This window comes from Sylvia atricapilla, chromosome 29 (genome assembly GCF_009819655.1).
Source record: "Sylvia atricapilla isolate bSylAtr1 chromosome 29, bSylAtr1.pri, whole genome shotgun sequence".
Taxonomy (NCBI): Eukaryota; Metazoa; Chordata; class Aves; order Passeriformes; family Sylviidae; genus Sylvia; species Sylvia atricapilla.
In genome coordinates, this window is record NC_089168.1 from 12,934 (window position 1) to 38,004 (window position 25,071).

Below are 25,071 nucleotides of genomic sequence, written 5' to 3' on the forward strand. Positions count from 1 at the left end.
AGGACCAGCCCAGGACACCACAGAACCCTTCCAGGACCCTTCCAGGACACCCTGGAAACTCTTCCAGGACCCAGAACATTCTGGAAACTCTCCCAGGACACCCCAAAACCCTTCCAGGACCCCCCTCAAAACCTTCCCAGGACCTTTAGGAGCCCAGGACACCCCAAAAACCCTCCCAAGACACCCCAAAACCCCTTTTAGGATCTTCCCAGGACACCCCAAAACCCCTCCCAGGACCCTCCCAGAACGCAGAACATTCTAGAAACCTTCCCAGGACACCCCAAAACCCTTCCAGGACCTTTAGGAGCCCAGGACACCCCAAAAACCCCTCCCAAGACACCCAAAACCCCTTTTAGGATCTTCCCAGAACACCCCAAAACCCCTCCCAGAACACAGAACCTTCTGGAAAACCCACCTGGGACCCCCCAAAACCCCTTTTAGGACCCTCCCAGGACCCCCCAAACCCCCTCCCGGCCGCCCCAGGAGGGGCAGGTCCCGGCAGGTGGCGGCAGGTCCCGGCAGGTGTGGCAGTGCTCACCTGGCCGTGTCAGCACCGTTGGTCATTAAGGTACTAATGAGCAGCTCGTGCCCGTAGCGGGCGGCCACGTGCAGCGGCGTGTTCCCAAAGCGGTCGGCGCAGTCGATCTCGCTGCCTGCGGGAGCCCAAACACCCCTGAGCCACTTCCCTGGGATTTCCTGGGATTCCCAGGGATCCCAAACATCTCTGAGCCACATTCCCGGGATCCCAAATATCCCTGAGCCACATTCCCGGGATCCCAAATATCCCTGAGCCCAATTCCCGGGATTCCCAGGGATCCCAAACACCCCTGAGCCACATTCCTGGGATCCCAAATACCCCTGAGCCACATTCCTGGGATCCCAAATACCCCTGAGCCACATTCCCGGGATCCCAAACACCCCTGAGGCACATTCCCGGGATCCCAAATATCCCTGAGCCACATTCCCGGGATTTCCCGGGATTCCCAGGATCCCAAATATCCCTGAGCCACATTCCCGGAATCCCAAACCCTCCTGAGTCACATTCCCGGGATCCCAACACCCCTGAGCCACATTCCTGGGATCCCCAGGATCCCAAACATCCCTGAGCCACATTCCCAGGATCCCCAGGAATTCCAAACATTCCTGAGAGCCAGTTCCCAGAATTCCCAGGGAACCCTGACATTCCTAATCCAGAATTCCCAGAATTTCCACCCCAGGGAACAGCCCGGGGATTGATTCCCCAACATTCCAGGTCTGGAATTCCCGGAAAAATGGGAATATTGGGGGGAAAAATGGGAATATTGGGGGGAAAAAATGGGAATATTGGAGAATCTGACAAAAGGCTTGGGAAAAATATCGGAATATTGGAGGATCTGACAGGAAAACTGGTGAAAACATTGGAAAATCTGATGGGAATATTGGGGCAAATATTGAAAAATTTGGGGAAAATATTGGAATATTGGAGGATCTGATGGGAATTTTGTCCCTCGGGCTGCGGCTCTGGGAACGTCCCTGTGGGAATTCCAGCTCCCTGAGTCCTCAAATCCGGGATGGGGTGGGAACAAGGCACTGACCGTTCTGGATGAGGATCTGGGAGCGCGTGAACCGGCCGTGGATCGCCGCCATGTGCAGGGGGCTCTTCCCTTCCTTGCTCTGCGGGAAACAACCCCAAAAACACCCGGGGAGGGGTCAGCAATATCCCAAAACTTACCCCAAAACCTGCCCCAAAAACACCCAGGGGCAGATCAACAACATCCCAAAACTTTCCCCCCAAAACCTTCCCCAAAAACACCCGGGGTGGGGTCAGCAACATCCCAAAACTTTCCCCAAAATCTTCCCCAAAACTTTCCCCAAAATCTTCCCCAAAAATACCCGGGGTGGGGTCAGACAGGCCCCAAAACTTTCCCCTAAACCTTCCCCAAAAACTCCAGGTGGGGATCAGCAACATCCCAAAACTTTCCCCAAAAACTGCCCCAAAAATACCCGGGGTGGGGGTCAGACACACCCCAGAACTTACCCCAAAAACCTCAGTCACACCCTAAAATCGTCCCCAAAAACCCCCGGGGTGGGGATCAGACAGACCCCAAAATATCCCCAAAAACACCCGGGTGGGGATCAGCAACATCCTAAAACCTTCCCCAAAAACACCCGGGGTGGGGTCAGACAGGCCCCAAAACAGCCCCAAAAACTGCCCCCAAAAACACCCGGGGTGGGGTCAGACATACCCCAAAACCTTCCCCAAAAACTGCCCCAAAAACCCCCAGGTGGGGGTAGCAATATCCCAAAACTTACCCCACAACCTGCCCCAAAAATACCCGGGGTGGGGTCAGACAGGCCCCAAAACCTTCCCCCAAAAACCTCAGTCACACCCTAAAATCTCCCCCAAAAACACCCGGGGTGGGGGTCAGACAGGCCCCAAAACATCCCCTAAACTTGCCCCAAAAAACCCCAGGTGGGGATCAGCAACATCCCAAAACTTTCCTCAAAATCTTCCCCAAAAACACCAGGGTGGGGTCAGACAGGCCCCAAAACAGCCCCAAAAAACTGCCCCAAAAATACCCGGGGTGGGGTCAGACATACCCCAAAACCTTCCCCAAAAACTGCCCCAAAAAACCCCCAGGTGGGGGTAGCAATATCCCAAAACTTACCCCAAAAACTGCCCCAAAAACACCCGGAGTGGGGATCAGCAACATCCCAAAACTTTCCCCAAAATCTTCCCCAAAAACACCCGGGGTGGGGTCAGACAGGCCCCAAAACTTTCCCCTAAACCTTCCCCAAAAACCCCAGGTGGGGATCAGCAACATCCCAAAACTTTCCCCAAAAACTGCCCCAAAAATACCCGGGTGGGGATCAGACACACCCCAGAACTTACCCCAAAAACCTCAGGTCACACCCTAAATCGTCCCCAAAAACCCCCGGGGTGGGGATCAGACAGACCCCAAAATATCCCCAAAAACACCCGGGTGGGGATCAGCAACATCCTAAACCTTCCCCCAAAAACACCCGGGGTGGGGTCAGACAGGCCCCAAAACAGCCCCAAAAACTGCCCCAAAAACACCCGGGGTGGGGTCAGACATACCCCAAAACCTTCCCCAAAAACTGCCCCAAAAACCCCCAGGTGGGGGTAGCAATATCCCAAAACTTACCCCACAACCTGCCCCAAAAATACCTGGGGTGGGGTCAGACAGGCCCCAAAACCTTCCCCCAAAAACCTCAGTCACACCCTAAAATCTCCCCCAAAAACACCCGGGGTGGGGTCAGACACACCCCAAAACCTTCCCCAAAACCTGCCCCAAAAAACCCCAGGTGGGGATCAGCAACATCCCAAAACTTTCCCCAAGAACTGTCTCAAAAATACCCGGGGTGGGGATCAGCAACATCCCAAAACTTTCCCCCAAAACCACGTGGGGTGGGGTCAGACAGGCCCCAAAACATCCCCAAAAACTGCCCCAAAAACACCCGGGGTGTGGTCAGACATACCCCAAAACTTTCCCCTAAACCTGCCCCAAAAAACCCCAGGTGGGGATCAGCAACATCCCAAAACTTTCCCCAAAAACTGCCCCAAAAATACCCGGGGTGGGGATCAGACACACCCCAGAACTTACCCCAAAAACCTCAGTCACACCCTAAAATCTCCCCCAAAAACACCCGGGGTGGGGTCAGACAGGCCCCAAAACCTTCCCCAAAACCTGCCCCAAAAAACCCCAGGTGGGGATCAGCAACATCCCAAAACTTTCCCCAAGAACTGTCTCAAAAATACCCGGGGTGGGGTCAGCCAGGCCCCAAAATATCCCCAAAAACACCCGGGGTGGGGTCAGACACACCCCAAAACAGCCCCAAAAACACCCAGGGGCAGATCAACAACATCCCAAAACTTTCCCCCCAAAACCTTCCCCAAAAACACCCGGGGTGGGGATCAGCAACATCCCAAAACTTTCCTCAAAAACCTTCCCCAAAAACACCCAAAACCCAACTCACCTGAGGCTCAATCACACCCCAAAACCCTCTCCAAAAACCTTCCCCCAAAAACCCCCACGTGGGGCTCTGTCACACCCCAAAACCTTCCCCAAAAACACACAAAACCCAACCCACCTGAGGCTCAGTCACACCTCAAAACCCTCCCCAAAAACCTTCCCCCAAAAACCCCCAGGTGGGGCTCAGTCACATCCCAAAACCTTCCCCAAAAACACCCAAAACCCAACTCACCTGAGGCTCAGTCACACCCCAAAACCTTCCCCCAGAAACACCTGATTGGGGACCAGCCACACCCCAAAACCTTCCCCAAAACCCCCAGGTGGGGCTCAGTAACACCCCAAAAACACCCAAAAACTCAACCCCACCTGAGGCTCAGTCATACCCCAAAACCCTCCCCAAAACCTTCCCCCAAAAACCCCCAGGTGGGGCTCTGTCACACCCCAAAACCTTCTCCAAAAACACCCAAAAACATCCACATAGGGCTCAGTCACACTCCAAAACCTTCCCCAAAAACACACAAAACCCAACCCACCTGAGGCTCAGTCACACCCCAAAACCCTCCCCAAAACCTTCCCCCAAAAACCCCCAGGTGGGGCTCAGTCACATCCCAAAACCTTCCCCAAAAACACCCAAAACCCAACTCACCTGAGGCTCAGTCACACCCCAAAACCTTCCCCCAAAAACCCCCAGGTGGGGCTCAGTCACACTCCAAAACCTTCCCCAAAAACACCCAAAACCCAACTCACCTGGGGCTCAGTCACACCCCAAAACCTTCCCCCAGAAACACCTGGGTGGGGACCAGCCACACCCCCAAACCTTCCCCAAAAACACCCCAAAACTCAACCCCACCTGAGGCTCAGTCACATCCCAAAACCTCCCTCAAAAAAAACCCAGGTGGGGCTCAGCCACACCCCAAAACCTTCCCCAAAAACACCTGGGTGAGGCTGTCACACCCCAAACCTTTCCCCTGCTGCCTTCAGTTTTAACTTTCGTGTTTTCCACTTTCTGCACTGGCACAGAAACCTGACGTTCACCTAAACCCTCAGCCAGCTCTCCTCACAGCCCCCAAGTCCCCCAAAACAATCCTCCTCCCAAAATCTCAACCACGGGGAAGTGAGGAGAGCAAACTGCCAGGGTGGGATTTCATCACCTCAAGCTGCCACGGGACAATTGACCCCAAATATTTAAATGGACCAAAACTTATAAAAATGAGTGAAAATTCCTGACTCAGGGTCAGTTTTGGGTGTAACCCTGGTTTTTGCATTGCCCAAGGTGCATCCTTTGATTGATTTTTAATAAATTATTCCTTTCACTCTGCCCTGCCCTCTTTAGCTTTTATATTTTCCAGATTCTGCGCTGGTACAGAACTCTGAACTTCACAGATTGTTTGTGAGTTCTGCTCACAGCTCAGTCAGACAAAACAATCCTTTTCCAGCCCCAAAAACAAGGACACTGTTGCAGCTTCAGGCCCCAAAAAGGGTAAAAACCAGGGAATTGAGGAGAACAAACTGGGAGGACACCTGAAGCTGCAATTGGACAATTGACCCCAATATTTAAATGGCCCAAAACTTATAAAAATGAGTGAAAACTCCTGACTCAGGGTCATTTTGGGGTCATTTTTGAGTGCAGCCCTGGCCAGGCTCTTGCACTGCCCAAGGTGCATCCTTTGACTGATTTTTAATATAAATCCTTTGATTGATTTTTAATATAAATCCTTTAACTGTGTCCAGGTCACCCTTTTAACACCCACACCCCAAACCCCAGGGCCCCACACCTGGAAGTTGACATAGGTGCTGCTGTTGATCCTATCGCAGGTCACCCCTGTGTCCCCATGTCCCCATGTCCCCAAACCCCGGTGACACACCTGGAAGTTGACGTCGGCGCCGTTGTTGACCAGGATCCTGTCCCAGGTCACCCCCGTGTCCCCGTGTCCCCAAACCCCAATGACCCACACCTGGAAGTTGATGTTGGTGCCATTGTTGATCCTGTCCCAGGTCACCCCCGTGTCCCCATGTCCCCAAACCCCAGCGACCCCGGTGCCCCACACCTGGAAGTTGACATCTGTGCTGTTGTTGACCAGTCCCAGGTCACCTCCATGTCCCCATGTCCCCATGTCCCCAAACCCCAATGACCCCACACCTGGAAGCTGACATCAGCTCCATTGTTGATCCTGTCCCAGGTCCCCCCCGTGTCCCCATGTCCCCAAACCCAGGTGACACACCTGGAAGTTGACGTCGGCGCCGTTGTTGACCAGGATCCTGTCCTAGCTCACCCCCGTGTCCCCATGTCCCCAAACCCCAAATTCCTGAGGACCCCAGACCTGGAAGTTGACATCAGCGCCGTCACCCCTGTGTCCCCATGTCCCCAAACCCCGGTGACAGTGCCACACCTGGAAGTTGACGTCGGCGCCGTTGTTGACCAGGATCCTGTCCCAGGTCCCCCCCGTGTCCCCATGTCCCCAAACCCCAATGACCCACACCTGGAAGTTGATGTTGGTGCCATTGTTGATCCTGTCCCAGGTCACCCCCGTGTCCCCATGTCCCCAAACCCCAGCGACCCCGGTGCCCCACACCTGGAAGTTGACATCTGTGCTGTTGTTGACCAGTCCCAGGTCACCTCCATGTCCCCATGTCCCCATGTCCCCAAACCCCAATGACCCCACACCTGGAAGCTGACATCAGCTCCATTGTTGATCCTGTCCCAGGTCACCCCCGTGTCCCCATGTCCCCAAACCCCGGTGACACACCTGGAAGTTGACGTCAGCTCCGTTGTTGACCAGGATCCTGTCCTAGCTAACCCCCATGTCCCCATGTCCCCAAACCCCAAATTCCTGAGGACCCCAGACCTGGAAGTTGACATCAGCACCATCACCCCCGTGTCCCCATGTCCCCGTGTCCCCAAACCCCAATGACCCCACACCTGGAAGTTGACATCGGCGCCGTTGTTGACCAGGATCCTGTCCTAGCTCACCCCCGTGTCCCCATGTCCTCAAACCCCAAATTCCTGAGGACCCCAGACCTGGAAGTTGACATCAGCGCCGTCACCCCTGTGTCCCCATGTCCCCAAACCCCGGTGACAGTGACAGTGCCACACCTGGAAGTTGACGTCGGCGCCGTTGTTGACCAGGATCCTGTCCCAGGTCCCCCCCGTGTCCCCATGTCCCCAAACCCCAGTGACACACCTGGAAGTTGACGTCGGCGCCGTTGTTGACCAGGATCCTGTCTCAGGTCACCCCCATGTCCCCATGTCCCCGTGTCCCCAAACCCCGGTGACAGTGACACACCTGGAAGTTGATGTCGGCGCCATTGTTGACCAGGATCCTGTCCCAGGTCCCCCCCGTGTCCCCATGTCCCCAAACCCAGGTGACACACCTGGAAGTTGACGTCGGCGCCGTTGTTGACCAGGATCCTGTCCCAGGTCCCCCCCGTGTCCCCATGTCCCCAAACCCAGGTGACACACCTGGAAGTTGACGTCGGCGCCATTGTTGACCAGGATCCTGTCCCAGGTCCCCCCCGTGTCCCCATGTCCCCAAACCCAGGTGACACACCTGGAAGTTGACGTCGGCGCCGTTGTTGACCAGGATCTCCAGGCACAGCGCGCCGTTGGTGGAGACGGCGGCGAAGTGCAGGGGGGTGAAGCCCTTGTCGTTGGGCTGGTTGACGTTGGCCCCCACGTTGACCAGCTCGTTGGCCACGGCGTCCTGGCCCATGTAACAGGCGATGTGCAGCGCCGTGTTCCCAAAGGAGTTGGGCTCGTCGATCTGCGGGAGAGACGGCGCCCGTGGGATCTGTACATGGGATCCACCCGTGGGATCCACCCAAGGGATCCATGGGATCCATCCATGGGATCCATCCATGGGATCCACCCGTGGGACCCACCCATGGGACCCACCCATGGGATCCACTCATGGGATCCATCCACGGGATCCATATGATCCACCCATGGGATCCACCCATGGGATCCATCTATGGGATCCACCCATGGGATCCACATGATCCATCCATGGGATCCACATGATCCACCCATGGGGTCCATCCATGGGATCCATCCATGGGATCTACATGATCCATCCATGGGATCCATCCATGGGATCCATCCATGGGATCAGTGGGATCCACCCATGATACCCACCCATGGTATCCACCCATGGGACCCATGGGATCCATCCGTGGGATCCACATGATCCACCCATGGGATCCACCTATGGGATCCACATGATCCACCTGTGGGATCCATCCATGGGATTCACATGATCCATCCATGGGGTCCATCCATGGGACCCGTGGGATCCATCCATGGGATCCACATGAGCCATCCATGGGGTCCATCCATGGGATCCACCCATGGGATCCACTGGATCCATCCATGGGATCCACCCATGGGACCCATGGGGTCCATCCATGGGACCCACATGATCCACCCATGGGACCCACGAGATTTGGGATTTGGGGTTTGGGGTGGGCAAAGGAGAAGAGGAGAAGCCAAAGGTTCTGTCACTGCCCCGGGACCCTGTCACCGTCCCTCCTGTCACCACCCAAGGTTTCTGTCACCACCCAGAGATCCTGTCACTATGCAGGGATCTTGTCACCACCCCAGGATCGTGTCACTGTCCCTCCTGTCACTGCCCCAGGATCCTGTCACCATCCAGGGATCCTGTCACTGCCCCAGGATCCTGTCACCATCCAGGGATCCTGTCACCATCCCAGGATCCTGTCATCACCCAGAGTGAAGGAATGTGGCTCATGGGTATGTGGGAGCAACAAAATCCAGATTTGGGATTTAGGAGGGAAAAAGGCAACTGAGAACCACCCAGGGCTCCTGTCACCACCCACAGGGAAGGAATTTGGTTCCTTGAACTTTGTGCGCGAAGTCCAGCGGATTTGGGAGTTCAGGAAGGAAAAAGGCAACTGAAAATCACCCAGGGGGAAGGACTTTGGTTCCTTGATCTCAGGATCAACAAAATCCAGAGGATTTGGGAAGGAAAAAAGGCAGCTGAGAACCACCCAGGGCTCCTGTCACCGCTCAGGGTGACAGAATTTTGTTCATGGATCTGTGGAAGCAACAAAGTCCAGAGGATTTGGGATTTAGGACAGAAAAGGCAGCTGAGAACCAGCCAAGGTTTGTGTTGCCACTCAAAGCTCCTGTCCCCACCTGTCCCCACCTGTCCCCAGCCCGGGGGGTCCCGGGGCTCTCACCTCGACCCCCAGCCTGAGGAGGTGACGCACCACCTCGATCTGGCCGCTGGCGGCCGCCGTGTGCAGCAGCGTGTACCCCTTCCTGTCCTTGCACATGACATCGGCCCCGCGGGCCACCAGCAGCTTCAGCACCTCCAGGTGACCTGTGGGGACAGGGGGGACAACGTCTGAGTGACAGGGAATGGGACAGGTGTGACAATGTCTGAGTGACGGGGAATGGGACAGGTCTGACACCACCAGCAGCTTCAGCACCTCCAGGTGACCTGCGGGGACAGGTGTGACAATGTCTGAGTGACGGGGAGTGGGACAGGTGTGACAATGTCTGAGTGATGGGAAATGGGACAGGTGTGACACCACCAGCAGCTTCAGCACCTCCAGATGACCTGCAGGGACAATGGGGACAATGTCTGAGTGACAGGGAATGGGACAGGTGTGACAATGTCTGAGTGACAGGGGAATGGGACAGGTGTGACAATGTCTGAGTGACGGGGAGTGGGACAGGTGTGACAATGTCTGAGTGACAGAGAGTGGGACACGTGGGACAATGTCTGAGTGATGGGGAGTGGGACAAACAGGGAGTGGGACAGGTGTGACAATGTCTGAGTGATAGGGAATGGGACAAACAGGGAGTGGGACAGGTGTGACAATGTCTGAGTGACAGGGAATGGGACAGGTCTGACACCACCAGCAGCTTCAGCACCTCCAGGTGACCTGTGGGGACACAGGGGACAACATCTGAGTGACGGGGAGTGGGACAGACAGGGAATGGGACAGCCGTGACAACATCTGAGTGACAGGAAATGGGACAGGTGTGACAGTGCCTGAGTGACATGGAGTGGGACAGACAGGGAATGGGGACAGGGAGGGAATGGGACAGATGTGACACCACCAGCAGCTTCAGCACCTCAGTGACCTGTGGGGACAGGGGGACAATGTCTGAGTGACGGGGAGTGGGACAGACAGGGAATGGGACAGCTGTGACAATGTCTCAGTGACAGGGAATGGGAGAGCAGGAAACAGGAATGGAGAGCAGGAAACTGGAATGGGAGAGCAGGAAACTGGAATGGAGAGCAGGAAACAGGAATGGAGAGCAGGAAACTGGAATGGAGAGCAGGAAACAGGAATGGGAGAGCAGGAAACAGGAATGGGAGAGCAGGAAACAGGAATGGGAGAGGAGGAAACTGGAATGGAGAGCAGGAAACTGGAATGGAGAGCAGGAAACTGGAATGGGAGAGGAGGAAACTGGAATGGGAGAGAAGGAAACTGGAATGGAGAGCAGGAAACTGGAATGGAGAGCAGGAAACTGGAATGGGAGAGCAGGAAACTGGAATGGGAGAGAAGGAAACTGGAATGGGAGAGCAGGAAACTGGAATGGAGAGCAGGAAACTGGAATGGAGAGCAGGAAACTGGAATGGGAGAGGAGGAAACTGGAATGGGAGAGAAGGAAACTGGAATGGAGAGCAGGAAACTGGAATGGAGAGCAGGAAACTGGAATGGGAGAGCAGGAAACTGGAATGGGAGAGAAGGAAACTGGAATGGGAGAGCAGGAAACTGGAATGGAGAGCAGGAAACAGGAATGGGAGAGCAGGAAACAGGAATGGAGAGCAGGAAACTGGAATGGGAGAGAAGGAAACTGGAATGGGAGAGCAGGAAACTGGAATGGGAGAGCAGGAAACTGGAATGGAGAGCAGGAAACAGGAATGGGAGAGCAGGAAACAGGAATGGGAGAGCAGGAGAGGAACGGGAGGCGGAGCCAGCCGGGAACACCCACCCAGGAAGGCCGCCCAGTGCAGGGGCTGTCGGTCCTTCTTGTCACACGTGCTGGGACTGGCACCTTTGTTGAGCAGCAGGTTCACCATCTGTGGGGTGTGGGGACAGCGTCAGCGGGGCCACCACCATGTCCCTGCCCATCTCTGTCCTTGTCTGTCCCTGTCCCTGCCCACCCCGATGCCCCAGCACACCCCGATGTCCCTGCCCATGACATCTGGGAACACCCCAATGTCCCTGTCCATCCTGATGTCCCCAGAGCCACCCCTGTCCCTGCTGCCCACCCCTGTCCCTGCCCACACCAATGTCCCTGCCCATCCTGACATCTGCGGCCACCCCGATGCCCCAGCACACCCCGATGTCCCTGCTGCTCACCCCAATGTCCCAGAGCCACCCCAATGTCCCTGTCCACCTCGATGTCCCTGCCCACAATGACATCTGGGAACACCCCAATGTCCCTGCCCACCCGATGTCCCTGTCCACCCCTGTCCCCGCTGCCCCACCCCTGTCCTTGCCCACCCTGATATCCCTGCCCACCGTGTCCCTGCCCACCCCAGTGCCCCCAGACCCACCCTGATGTCCCTGTCACCCTGACACCCCTGCCTGCCCCAATGTCCCAATGTCCCTGCCCACCCCAATGTCGCTGTCACCCCAATGTCCCCAATGTCGCTGTCACCCCAGTGTCCCCAATGTCCCTGTCACCCCAATGTCCCCAATGTCCCCTCACCTCCAGGTGGCCGCTGTGCACAGCGTGGTGCAGCGCCGTGCGCCCAGTGCGGTCCCTGTCCCCAATGTCCCCAATGTCCCTGTCACCCCAATGTCCCCAATGTCCCCGCTATCCCCAATGTCCCCAATGTCCCCAGTGTCCCCTCACCTCCAGGTGGCCGCTGTGCACGGCGTGGTGCAGTCCCTGTCCCCAATGTCCCCAATGTCCCCGCTGTCCCCAATGTCCCCAGTGTCCCCTCACCTCCAGGTGGCCGCTGTGCACGGCGTGGTGCGGTCCCTGTTCCCTGTCCCTGTCACCCCTCTGTCCCCAATGTCCCCTCTGTGCTGACCTCCAGGTGGCCGCTGTGCACGGCGTGGTGCAGTCCCTGTCACCCCAATGTCCCCGCTATCCCTGCTATCCCCAATGTCCCCAGTGTCCCCTCACCTCCAGGTGGCCGCTGTGCACGGCGTGGTGCAGCGCCGTGCGCCCGGTGCGGTCCCTGTCCCCAATGTCCCCAATGTCCCCGCTGTCCCTGCTGTCCCCAGTGTCCCCTCACCTCCAGGTGGCCGCTGTGCACGGCGTGGTGCAGCGCTGTGCGCCCGGTGCGGTCCCTGTCACCCCAATGTCCCCAATGTCCCCGCTATCCCTGCTATCCCCGCTGTCCCCAGTGTCCCCTCACCTCCAGGTGGCCGCTGTGCACGGCGTGGTGCAGTCCCTGTCACCCCAATGTCCCCGCTATCCCTGCTATCCCCAATGTCCCCAGTGTCCCCTCACCTCCAGGTGGCCGCTGTGCACGGCGTGGTGCAGCGCCGTGCGCCCGGTGCGGTCCCTGTCACCCCAATGTCCCCGCTATCCCTGCTATCCCCGCTGTCCCCAGTGTCCCCTCACCTCCAGGTGGCCGCTGTGCACGGCGTGGTGCAGCGCCATGTGCCTGGTGCGGTCCCTGTCCCTGTCACCCCAATGTCCCTGTTCCCTGTCCCTGTCCCCCCAATGCCCCTGACACCCCAATGTCCCCAATGTCCCCAATGTCCCCAACGTCCCTGCTGTCCCCAATGTCCCCAGTGTCCCCTCACCTCCAGGTGGCCGCTGTGCACGGCGTGGTGCAGCGCTGTGCGCCCGGTGCGGTCCCTGTCACCCCAATGTCCCCAATGTCCCCGCTATCCCCAATGTCCCCAATGTCCCCAGTGTCCCCTCACCTCCAGGTGGCCGCTGTGCACGGCGTGGTGCAGTCCCTGTCACCCCGCTGTCCCCGGTGTCCCCAGTGTCCCCTCACCTCCAGGTGGCCGCTGTGCACGGCGTGGTGCAGTCCCTGTCCCCCCAATGTCCCTGCTATCCCCAATGTCCCCAATGTCCCCAGTGTCCCCTCACCTCCAGGTGGCCGCTGTGCACGGCGTGGTGCAGCGCCGTGCGCCCGGTGCGGTCGGCCACGTTGACGGTGCTGAGCAGTGGCACCAGCGCCTCCACGCACTTGGTGGCCCGGTTGGCGGCGGCCACGTGCAGCGGCGTCTGCCAGTGCTTGTCCCGGGCGTTGACATCGGCAGAGTGCTTCAGGAGCAGGTGGAGGGCTTTCTGCGAGGGGACAGGGCACAAGAGGCTGTGACAAACCAGGACACCAAAGGAGGACCGCGGTCACCGCCAGGAGCTCCTCGTTTCTTGTTCTGATTCGGGGTTTGTGCAGGTTTTTGGTAAAAATGTGCATTATAGGGTTGGCTTTTATTAACGTGGCTACTGTATGTATAATCATATTGTTTTATTTATATTAATTTATATATACTAATAACAATTTAAAAGTGTATGAATGTATAAAAGTAATGAATGTGTATTTTTTGATTGTACCAAAAGGGTTAAGACTGAAAGGTTAACAGGTTTTTTATCTTTTCTTTGTGACGTCTAAACCACCAAGCCAGAAATTATGGCAGGGGGAAGTCACCTTGTGACCCTTCAGAAAAATACCTGTTCACTTTCTGTTTTCTCATCCAAATGGAAAGAATTAGAAAACCTCCGAAGAAAATTTACACCCAGTGTCACCAGGCTGAGTGGAGCCACCCACAAAATAAATCCATTAGGTGAGATGATGGAGAATACTTAAAACTGATCAAAAGGAGAATGTTTGATTAACATCTATTAAATATTCAACACAGCACTCCTTAAAGACAGAAATCCTAAAAGGTGAGGTGGGTTATGGGCAGACCTTGTGCCAAGCCCCCTTGGCTGAGAGGCTTCACTTTTTGTCTCTTAATTTATCTGTTTTCTTAATTTTTTATAAAAAAAATATTTTTTTTTTCAAAATTTCAAAATTACAATTTTTTATCAAAAAATTATAAGTTTTTTTTTTAAAAAAAGGAAAGTGGAATTCGTTTTTCACATTTTGGAAGTGGATTGGGGGAGGAGATGAACACCCCTCTGACCCCCAGTGGTCAAACCAGCGGCCCCAGGAATGTGAGAACAATCTGCTTTGTTTGTGTTAAAATGGTGAGAACTTTTAACACAAGAACCCAAAACAACCAGAGGGCTGTTTTGCATTCTTGAAAAAAAAAATAAATTGAAAAATTGGAAAATCAGAGCGGCAGGGGACAGCCCCAGGAACCCCCCAGATCCAACCCCTTCAGGATCCCAGACAAGGGAAGGAGCTGTGGCTGTGGGGTTTGTCCCAAAGCCTGGGAGAAGGGATTATTCCCACTGGGAAAGGTCCAGGTGTGGCCAGATGTGCCCAGGTGGCACCTGGGCTGTCCCAGCCATGGGGACAGGGATTGTCCCCCGCTGCTGGCACTGCTGAGGCCCCTCCAGTGCTGGGTGCAGTGCTGAGACATTGAGGGGTCACAGAGGGGCTGGAGCGTGGCCAGAGCTGGGGCAGGGCTGGAGCAGCAGGAGCAGGGTCTGGAGGAGTCCTGAGGGAGCTGGGAAAGGGGCTCAGCCTGGAGAAAAGGAGCCTCAGGAGGGACCTTTTCACCCCCCAACTCCCTGATGGCCAAAATCTGCTCCCAGGGTGAAAGGGAAGAGGCCCTGAGGCAGAGCCCTGCCCTGATTTGGGGGGGAATTTGTAGTTTTTTTGGGAGGAAAATCGTAGTTGTGGCCGGGTGGGGATTGGCCTCTTCTCCCAGGGAACAACAGGATGAGAGGAAACATCCCCAGGCTGTGCCAGGAGAGGCTCAGGATGGACATCGGGGAATTTTCCATGGAAAAGGTGTTCAGGCTGTGGAAGTGCCTGGATTGAGGAGGCTCAGAGGGGAATTTTCACCCCACAACTCCCCGAGGGCAGAGCAGGGTCAGGATCTGCTCCCAGGGAACAGCAGGATGAGAGAAATGGCCCCAAATCCCCCCAGGAGAGGCTCAGGATGGACAGCAGGAGGATTTTTCCATGGAAAGGGCTCTCAGGCTCTGGAAGGAGCTGCCCAGGGAGGTCTGCAGTCCCCAGGGCCCTGGTGGGGATCCAGCCCAGCCTGGGTTTGGATCTTCCCCACCCTCCAACCTCCTGGGATGCTGCAGATCCCCCCAGCCCCGCCCCCAGGTGGGATCTGAGCCAGGTGGGCTCATCCCAGCCCATCCCAGTCCCATCCCAGTCCCATCCCAGCCCATCCCAGTCCCATCCCAGTCCCATCCCAGTCCATCCCAGTCCATCCCAGTCCATCCCAGTCCCATCCCAGCCCATCCCAGCCCATCCCAGTCCCATCCCAGCCCATCCCAGTCCATCCCAGCCCCATCCCAGTCCCATCCCAGCCCCATACCAGTCCCACCTCAGTCCATCCCAGTCCCATCCCAGTCCCATCCCAGCTCATCCCAGCCCATCTCAGTCCCATCCCAGCCCATCCCAGCCCATCCCAGTCCATCCCAGCCCATCCCAGTCCCATCCCAGTCCATCCCACTCCATCCCAGCCCATCCCAGTCCCATCCCAGTCCATCCCAGTCCCATCCCAGTCCATCCCAGTCCACCCCATCCCATCCCAGTCCCATCCCAGCCCATCCCTGTCCCACCCCAGTCCATCCCAGTCCATCCCAGTCAGGGAAAGGAAAACCCCACAGGAAGAAGAACCACGTGAGGAACGGGGAGTGACCATTCCCTGGTGACTCAGCAGGGCCCAGGGGATGACAAACCCGACCCACTGACCCACATCTGACTTTTTCTTTCCAGGCTTTGGCTTCCCCCCCCTCTGCCATCGGGGCAGAGCTTCCAGGGATCCCAACCCCATGGATCTGCTGCTCTGCTCTTCACTCCCAAATCCCCCAAAAAACCAACCCAGCCACCCCACAGAGCAGGGAAAGCATTTTGGGAAGGTTCCTCTGAGGAGCTGGGCAGGCCACAACTTCCCAGGTGGAAAAATGAGGGTGGACTCTCAAAATTCTGTACTCTCCCAAAGCCCAAATCAGGGAAAAAGGATGGAAAGTCCCTGTGCCATCGAGGCAGAGCTTCCAGGGATCTTCACCGCAAAAAACCAACCCCACAGAGAGAGCTCCAGGCACAGAAAACATTTTGGGAAGGTTTCTCTGGAGCTGGGCAGGGCAGAACTTCCCAGGTGGAAAAACGAGGGTGAACCCCCAGAACTCTGCAGTCTTCCAGAGCCCAAATCAGGGAAAAAGGATGAAAAGTCCCTCTAACATCGAGGCAGAGCTTCCAGGGACCTTCACCCCAAAAAACCAACCCCACAGAGAGAGCTCCAGGCACAGAAAACATTTTGGGAAGGTTCCTTTGAGGAGCTGGGCAGGCCACAACTTCCCAGGTGGAAAAACGAGGGTGAACCCCCAGAACTGTGCCTTCCCCCAGAGCCCAAATCAGGGAAAGACGAGGAGAAATTCCCATTTTTCCCCCCACCATCCCCAGGGGATCACCCACCTCGTGGCGGGAGGCGGCGGCGCGGTGCAGCGGCGTCAGCCACACCGTGTCCTTGGCGTTCACATTAGCACCTGTGGGGACACACAGGGAACCCCAAAACCCCCTCAGCTGCCTCTCCCCGCTGCCCAGAACCCCAAACCAGGCAGGGATAATCCCCACGGGGCTCTGCAGCCTCAGCTGAACGGCCCAAATCTTGTTTAAGGCGATTGGGGATTTTCTGGGGAGTTTTGTTTCTCCCCTTTGGGTTCTCTCTCTGCTCCCTGAGGCTTCAGAGGGTGAGGAGGAGCAGAGCAGGACACTCAAAACTCAACACACGAGGCTCAAACACGGAGTTTTTCCGTGACACGACCCAAAACTGAGCAAAACACTTCCCAGATTTTAGGGGAATTTTTTCTGGGATCAAGTGGAGCTGCTCCTCTGAGTGTCCCCGTCCTCCAGCACCTCACATCCCCCTCCTGCCTCTGCCTCCACCGCGCCTATTTCAGCTCCAAGACGTGGAAAACCTCTTAGGATTATGGCACAGTTCCCTAATCCTCCCCTGGCTGCCACCCCACGGGCTCAGGGCAGCCCAAAGCCCGTCCTGGTGGCCCTGGGGACCTGGAGAGGGAATTGGGGGACCTGGAGAGGGAATTTGGGGGTCTGGAAAAGGATCAAGGGACTGGAGAGGGAATTGGGGACCTGGAGAGGGAATTGGGGGTGTGGAGAGGGAATTGGGGAACTGGAGAGAGAATTGGGGGTGTGGAGAGGGAACTGGGGGGTCTGGAAAGGGAACTGGGGACCTGGAGAGGGAATTGGGGGATCTGGAGAGAGATTTGGGGGAGCTGGAGAGGGATATTGGGCTTAGAGAGGGAATTGGGGACCTGGAGAGAGAATTTGGGAACTGGAGAGGGAATGGGGGGCCTGGAGAGAGAATTTGGGGCCTGGAGAGGGAATTGGGGAACTGGAGAGGGAACTGGGGGGTCTGGAAAGGGAACTGGGGACCTGGAGAGGGAATTGGGGGATCTGGAGAGAGATTTGGGGGAGCTGGAGAGGGATATTGGGCTTAGAGAGGGAATTGGGGACCTGGAGAGAGAATTTGGGAACTGGAGAGGGAATGGGGGGCCTGGAGAGAGAATTTGGGGCCTGGAGAGGGAATTGGGGAACTGGAGAGGGAATTGGGGGAACTGGAGAGGGAATTGGGGAACTGGAGAGAGAATTGGGGGGTCTGGAAAGGGAATTTGGGGGTCTGGAAAAGGGTCAAGGAATTGGAGAGGGAATTGGGGGCCTGGAGAGGGAATTGGGGGCCTGGAGAGGGAATTAGGGGCCTGGAGAGGGAATTGGGGGAACTGGAGAGGGAATTGGGGAACTGGAGAGGGAATTGGGGAACCTGGAGAGGGATTTGGGGGGGCTGGAGAGGGAATTAGGGGCCTGGAGAGGGAATTGGGGGAACTGGAGAGGGAATTGGAGAACTGGAGAGGGAATTGGGGAACCTGGAGAGGGATTTGGGGGGGCTGGAGAGGGAATTAGGGGCCTGGAGAGGGAATTGGGGGAACTGGAGAGGGAACTGGGGGCTTAGAGAGGGATCTAGGGGCCTGGAGAGGGAATTGGGGAACCTGGAGAGGAATTGGGGGGTCTGGAAAAGGATCAAGGGACTGGAGAAGGAATTTGGGAACTGGAGAGGGAAACTGGGAACTGGAGAGAGAATTGGGGAACTGGAGAGGGAATTTGGGGCCTGGAGAGGGGATTGGGGAACTGGAGAGGGAATTTGGGACCTGGAGAGGGAAATTGGGAACTGGAGAGGGAATTTGAGGCCTGGAGGGGAAATTTGGGGCCTGGAGAAAGAACTGGGGAACTGGAGAGGGAACTGGGGGCTTAGAGAGGGATCTAGGGGCCTGGAGAGGGAATTGAGAGGGCTGGAGAGGAATTGGGGAACTGGAGAGGAACTGGGGGGTCTGGAAAAGGATCAAGGGACTGGAGAGGGAATTTGGGGCCTGGAGAGGGACCTGGGGGATCTGGAGAGGGAATTGGGGGGTCTGGAAAAGGATCAAGGGAGTGGAGAGGGAATTGGGGACCTGGAGAGAGAATTGGGGGGTCTGGAGAGGGAATTGGGGCCTGGAGAGGGAATTGGGGACCCGGAGAGGGCTCAGGGACGTGGCAAAGGAGCAGGGGCAGCTCCCTGGGGCTCACCTGACAGGATGAGCAGCTCGAGGATTGCAACATCTCCGATGTAGGCAGCAGCATGGAGCGGGGTCCGGCGTTCTTGGTCCTGGGAGGGGCAGAGAGAAAACCCACCCGTGAGCTGGGAAAGGCTGGGAAAGGCTGGGAAAGGCTGGGAAAGGCTGGGAGAGGACGGGAAAGGGTTGGGAAAGGATGGGAAAGGATGGGAAAGGCTGGGAAAGGCTGGGAAAGGATGGGAAAGGGATGGGAAAGGCTGGGAAAGGCTGGGAAAGGCTGGGAGAGGACGGGAAAGGATGGGAAAGGCTGGGAAAGGATGGGAAAGGCTGGGAAAGGATGGGAAAGGCTGGGAAAGGATGGGAAAGGCTGGGAAAGGATGGGAAAGGCTGGGAGAGGATGGGAAAGGATGGGAAAGGCTGGGAAAGGATGGGAAAGGCTGGGAAAGGATGGGAAAGGATGGGAAAGGATGGGAAAGGCTGGGAAAGGATGGGAAAGGCTGGGAAAGGATGGGAAAGGATGGGAAAGGATGGGAAAGGATGGGAAAGGATGGGAAGGGCTGGGAAAGGATGGGAAAGGCTGGGAAAGGATGGGAAAGGATGGGAAAGGCTGGGAAAGGTTGGGAAAGGATGGGAAAGGTTGGGAAAGGTTGGGAAAGGATGGGAGAGGCTGGGAAAGGATGGGAAAGGCTGGGAAAGGATGGGAGAGGATGGGAAAGGATGGGAAAGGCTGGGAAAGGATGGGAAAGGATGGGGAAGGATGGGAAAGGTTCTTCCTCCTCTTCCTCCTTCAGGTGGGAGCTGTGAGGGGCTGGAGATGGGAATGGAGCTGGAGCAGCAGGAGCAGGGTCCGGAGGAGTCCTGAGGGAGCTGGGAAAGGGGCTCAGCCTGGAGAAAAGGAGCCTCAGGAGGGACCTTTTCACCCCCCAACTCCCTGACGGGAGAGTGGAGCCGGGTGGGGTCGGGCTCTGCTCCCAGGGAACAGCCCCAAATCCCTCCAGGAGAGGCTCAGGATGGACAGCAGGAGGGTTATTTCCATGGAAAAGGTGTTCAGGCTTTGGAAATGCCCGGGGAGGTTTGGAATCCCCATCCCTGGAGGTGCCCGAGGAAGGATTTTGGAGGAGCCAGAACGGAGGGATGGGGATGGGGAGGGTTTGGGGAGCACCAAGTGAGGGATTTTTAGGACAATTTAGGGGGAATTTTTCCATGGAAAATGTGTTCAGGCTGTGGAAGTGCCTGGATTAAGGAGGCTCAGAGGGGAATTTTCACCCCACAACTCCCTGATGGGAGAGTGGGACTGGAATCTGCTCCCAGGGAACAGCCCCAAATCCCTCCAGGAGAGGCTCAGGATGGACAGCAGGGGGATTTTTCCATGGAAAAGGTGTTCAGGCTTTGGAAATGCCCAGGGAGGTTTGGAATCCCCATCCCTGGAGGTGCTGAGGAAGGATTTTGGAGGAGCCAGAACGGAGGGATGGGGATGGGGAGGGTTTGGGGAGCACCAAGTGAGGGATTTTTAGGACAATTTAGGGGGAATTTTTCCATGGAAAAGGTGTTCAGGCTGTGGAAGTGCCCGGGGAGGTTTGGAATCCCCATCCCTGGAGGTGCCCGAGGAAGGATTTTGGAGGAGCCAGAACGGAGGGATGGGGAGGGTTTGGGGAGCCCCAAGTGAAGACAGGAGGTTTTGGGGGTCTCTGGGTGAGGACAGGAGGATTTGGGGACCCCAAATGAGGGACAGGAGGATCTGGGGGGCTCTGGGTGAGGGACAGGATTTGGGGGCCCTAGGTGAGGACAGGAGGATTTGGGGAGCCCCGGGTGAGAAACTGGAAGGATTTGGGGACCCCAAATGAGGGACAGGGGGATTTGGGGACCCCAAATGAGGGACAGGGGGATTTGGGGGGCTCTGGCTGAGGACAGGAGGATTTGGGGGCCCCAAATGAGGGACAGGAGGATTTGGGGAGCCAAGGTGAGGGACAGGGGGATTTGGGGGGCCCCAAATGAGGGACAGGGCGATTTGGGGGGCCCTGGGTGAGGACAGGAGGATTTGGGGGGCCACAGGTGAGGAACAGGAGGATTTGGGGGGCCCAAATGAGGGACAGGGGGATTTGGGGACCCCCAGGTGAGGGACAGGAGGATTTGGGGGGCCACAGGTGAGGAACAGGAGGATTTGGGGGGCCCAAATGAGGGACAGGAGGATTTGGGGGACCCCCAAATGAGGGACAGGATTTGGTGACCCCAAATGAGGGACAGGAGGATTTGGGGAGCCCTGGTGAGGGACAGGAGGATTTGGGGGGCTCTGGGTGAGGACAGGAGGATTTGGTGACCCCAAATGAGGGACAGGAGGATTTGGGGGGCCACAGGTGAGGGACAGGAGGATTTGGGGGGCCCAAATGAGGGACAGGAGGATTTGGGGGACCCTCACCAGCACATTGATGTTCTCCTTCTGATTGAGCAGCGACCGAACCTCCTCCACATCCCGGTTGAAGATGGCTTGGACCAGAGGGGGCTGCAAGGGACAGGGGTGAGTGACAGGGACAGGGGACAGCTGAACGAGGACACGGGGACAGGGGACACGGGGACAGGGGACACAGGGACAGGGGACAGCTGGAACAACAGGTGACAGTGACACAGCTGGAACGGGGTGACAGTGACACAGCTGGAATGAGCAGTGACAGTGACACAGCTGGAACAGAGGTGACACAGCAGGAACAGAGGTGACAGTGACACAGCTGGAACGACAGGTGACAGTGACACAGTTGTAACAGGTGCTGACAATGACACAGCTGGAACAGAGGTGACGCAGCTGGAACGACAGGTGACAGTGATAGTGACACAGCTGGAACGGGGTGACAGTGACAGTGACACAGCTGGAGCACAGGTGACACAGCCAGAACAGAGGTGACAGTGACAGAGACACAGCTGGAACAACAAGTGACAGTGATACAGCTGGAACAGAGGTGACAGTGACAGTGACACAGCCAGAACAGGGGTGACAGTGACAGTGACAGTGACAGTGACAGTGACAGTGACAGTGACAGTGACAAGCCCCTGGTCACTCCACACCCCACAGATCCCCACGGAGTTTTTGGCGCGGAGGGATTTGGGTGCCGTGACTCCCCCAGGGTCACGTTTAAACCCCAAAATCACCAAATTTGGGGTTTTTTTCAGCCTCAGCCCCCTGGAACGCCGCCTCGGCCCCACTTCAGACACTTTTAAATTTAAAAAGTTGTGTTTTTTAAATAAAAAGTGTCACAAGCACGGCACCAACGGTGCCCCAAAAGGCTCCGGCACGTGCTCGGGGTACCCCAAAAAATAAAACTTGTGTCTAAAGCTGAGGCTGATCCCTCAGATCTCCCCCTCCCTTCATCCCCCTCCCAAAAACCAAACTTCCTTATCCCTAAAACACGACAGAGACACTCTGCACCCCAAGAGTGTCCCCAAAACCTGATGGGGACATCCTGAATCCCACATTTGTCCCTAAAACACGACAGGGACACTCTGCACCCCAGAAATGTCCCCAAAACCCGACAGGGGCTCCCTGCACCCCAAGGGTATCCCCAAAACCCCATGGGACACCCTGCAGTGCCAGGGATGTCTCCAAAACCTGACAGGGACACTCTGCTCCTCAGAAGTGTCCCCAAAACTTTATGGGGACACCCTGCACCCCAGGAGTGTCCCAAAACCTGATGGGGACATCCTGCACCCCAAAGACATCCCCAAAAGGTAACAGGGACACTCTGCACCCCAGAAATGTCCCCAAAACCCAACAGGGGACATCCTGCACCCCAAGGGTATCCCCAAAACCCCATGGGACACCCTGCAGTGCCAGGGGTGTCCCCAAAACCCGACAGGGACACTCTGCTCCTCAGAGGTGTCCCCAAAACTTTACGGGGACACCCTGCAGCCCAGGAGTGTCCCAAAAACTGATGGGGACACCTTGCAAAGCCAGAGGTGCTCCCCAAAACCTGACAGGGACACTCTGCACCTCAGGGGTACCCCCAAAACTCAACGGGGACACTCTGTGAGCCAGGGCCACCCCCAAAACCTGACTGGGATACCCCCAAAACTCCGTGGGGACACTCTGCACCCCGAGGGTGCCCCAAAATCTCGATGAGAACACCCTGCACCCCACAGGTGTCCCCAAACCCCCTCTGAGGCCGCCCTAAAATCCAGGATCTGCTGGGGAGGCAGAAGGATGCGGGGCCAAGGTCCCATCCTGGGGGTCCTTGATGCTCCCAAATCCCTGATCCAGGCCTCGATCCCAGGATTCTGATGTTCCCGGGGTTCTCCCATTCCAGGGGTTCTCCCATTCCCAGGATTCTGCCATTCCCGGGATTCTGATGTTCCCGGGGTTCTCCCATCCCTGGGGTTCTCCCATCCCCAGGGTTCTGCCATTCCTGGGATTCTCCTGTTCCAAGGCCAGGGGATCCCATTCCCAGGGTTCTCCCACTCCCGATTCAGGTGTCCCAACACCAGGAATCTCCTGTTCCTGATCCAGGATGTCCCATCCCTATGAGCTCCATCGTTCCCAATCCAGGGGTCCCATTCCCAGGGTTCTCCCATTCCCAGGGTTCTGCCATTCCCAGGATTCTGCCATCCTCAGGATTCTGCCATTCCCAGGATTCTGATGTTCTCAGGGTTCTCCCATTCCAGAGGTTCTCCCATTCCCGAGATTCTCCCGTTCCCGGGGTTCTCCCATTTCCAGGGTTCTGCCATCCCCAGGATTCTGCCATTCCCAGGATTCTGCCATTCCCAGGATTCTGATGTTCCCAGGGTTCTCCCATTCCAGGGGTTCTCCCGTTCCCAGGGTTCTCCCATTCCCAGGGTTCTGCCATTCCCGGGATTCTGATGTTCCCAGGATTCTCCCATTCCCGGGGTTTTCCCGTTCCCGGGATTTTCCCGTTCCCGGGGTTCTCCCGCTCCCCATCCAGCTGTCCCAACCCCAGGGATCTCCCATCCCCAGGGGTTCTCCTGGTCCTGATCCAGCGGGTCCCATCCCCGGAGTTGTCCCGTTCCCAACCCAGGATATCCCATCCCTGGGGGATGCAGCCCGGGGTCCTGCTCCTGGAGCGGCTCCGGAGGGTCTCAGGACCGGGATCCCCCCTCGGTGTCCCGGGCAGGGAGGTCCCTCCCGGGGGTCCCGATCCCGGCGCCGGGGGTCCCATTCCCGGGACTCTCCCGTTCCCGATCCAGGATGTCCCAACCCTGCGGGCTCCGCCGTTCCCGGGCCGGAGGGTCGCAGGGAGATCTCTCCCGAGGGTCCCGTTCCCGGGGCCGGGGGTCCCATCCCCGGGTTTCTGCCGTTCCCCATCCAGGATGTCCAAACCCCAGCGTTCTCCCGTTCCCGGCCCGAGGGTCCCATCCCCGGGGCTCTCCGGTTCCTATTCCCGCTCCCGAGGGTCCCATCCCGTTCCTGTTCCCGGCCCGAGGGTCCCATCCCGGTGCTCTCCCGTTCCTATTCCTGTTCCCGTTCCCGGCCCGGGATTCCCATCCCGGAGCATTCCCGTTCCCGTTCCCGGTGCCATCCCCGGCGCTCTCCCATTCCCGTTCCTGTTCCCGGCCCGGGGGTCCCATCCCGGAGCATTCCCGTTCCCGTTCCCGGGGGTTCCACCCCGTTCCCGTTCCCGGCCCGGGGGTCCCATCCCGTTCCCGGCCCGGGATTCCCGTCCCGGAACATTCCCGTTCCCGTTCCCGGTGCCACCCCCGGCGCTCTCCCGTTCCCGTTCCCGGGATTCCCGTCCCGGAGCTCTCCCGTTCCCGTTCCCGTTCCCGGTGCCACCCCCGGCGCTCTCCCGTTCCCGTTCCCGGGGTTCCCATCCCGTTCCCGTTCCCGTTCCCACCCCCGGCGCTCTCCCGTTCCCGTTCCCGTTCCCGGGGTTCCCATCCCGGAACATTCCCGTTCCCGTTCCCGTTCCCATCCCCGGCGCTCTCCCGTTCCCGGCCCGGGCGCTCCCGGCCGCGCTGGGCCCGGCGGGCACGGGCGGAGCGGCAGCCAGCAGCGATCCCGGCCCGTGGCGGGGCCGTGGCGGGGCCGGTGGCGGCGGGGACAGCCCGGGGAGCGGGGCCCGTGGCCCGGGGCGGCGGCGGGCCGGGCCCGGTGGCGGAGCCGCGCTAGGCCGCACATCCCCGGGCTGCCGTAGCGGCGCGGCCCGGGCGGGGAGGCGGGGAGGCGGGGGGAAAGGAAGCGCGGGGAAGCGGCGGCCGTACCTGGTCCGTGATGCTGAGAACCCCCATGTCGGGGCCGCCCTCAGCGCCCAGCTCCCGGCATCGGGTCGGGCCGCGGCGGCTCCGCTCGGGCGGCTGCGGGGCGGGGACGGAGCGCCGGGGACGGACGGAGCGCCGGGGACGGAGCGCCGGGGATGCGCCGCCCACAGCCCCGGAGCGCCGCCGCCGACGGCGAGGGGCGGCCCCGGGGCAGCGGCATCGCCCCCGGGCACGGGCACGGGGAACGGC

The 25,071-nt window shown here is 57.9% G+C and overlaps 1 protein-coding gene across 1 annotated transcript; it reads right to left on the reverse strand.

The window, feature by feature from the left end:
- Nucleotides 1-534: 534 nt before the first annotated feature.
- Nucleotides 535-24,926, reverse strand: LOC136372780 (serine/threonine-protein phosphatase 6 regulatory ankyrin repeat subunit C). The gene is made up of 10 exons (XM_066337564.1): nucleotides 24,826-24,926; nucleotides 21,041-21,124; nucleotides 18,638-18,716; nucleotides 16,472-16,542; nucleotides 13,012-13,212; nucleotides 10,942-11,029; nucleotides 9,171-9,313; nucleotides 7,523-7,735; nucleotides 1,575-1,653; nucleotides 535-653 (listed from the first exon to the last, which is right to left on the reverse strand). The coding sequence occupies exons 1-10, from the start codon at nucleotides 24,850-24,852 to the stop codon at nucleotides 535-537; spliced, it is 1,104 nt and encodes a 367-aa protein (XP_066193661.1). The 5' UTR covers nucleotides 24,853-24,926.
- Between the last annotated feature and the right edge of the window lie 145 nt (nucleotides 24,927-25,071).

What these genes read in the sequence shown, in the direction of transcription:
- LOC136372780 (XM_066337564.1), bottom strand. Translation starts at nt 24,852, where the DNA reads ATGGGGGTTCTCAGCATCACGGACCAG. An exon ending in TTCTCAGCATCACGGACCAG is followed by an intron (nt 21,125 to 24,825) that starts GTACGGCCGCCG and finishes TGTCCCTTGCAG; the next exon opens with CCCCCTCTGGTCCAAGCCAT. An exon ending in CCAGATCCTCATCCAGAACG is followed by an intron (nt 654 to 1,574) that starts GTCAGTGCCTTG and finishes GGGCTCCCGCAG; the next exon opens with GCAGCGAGATCGACTGCGCC.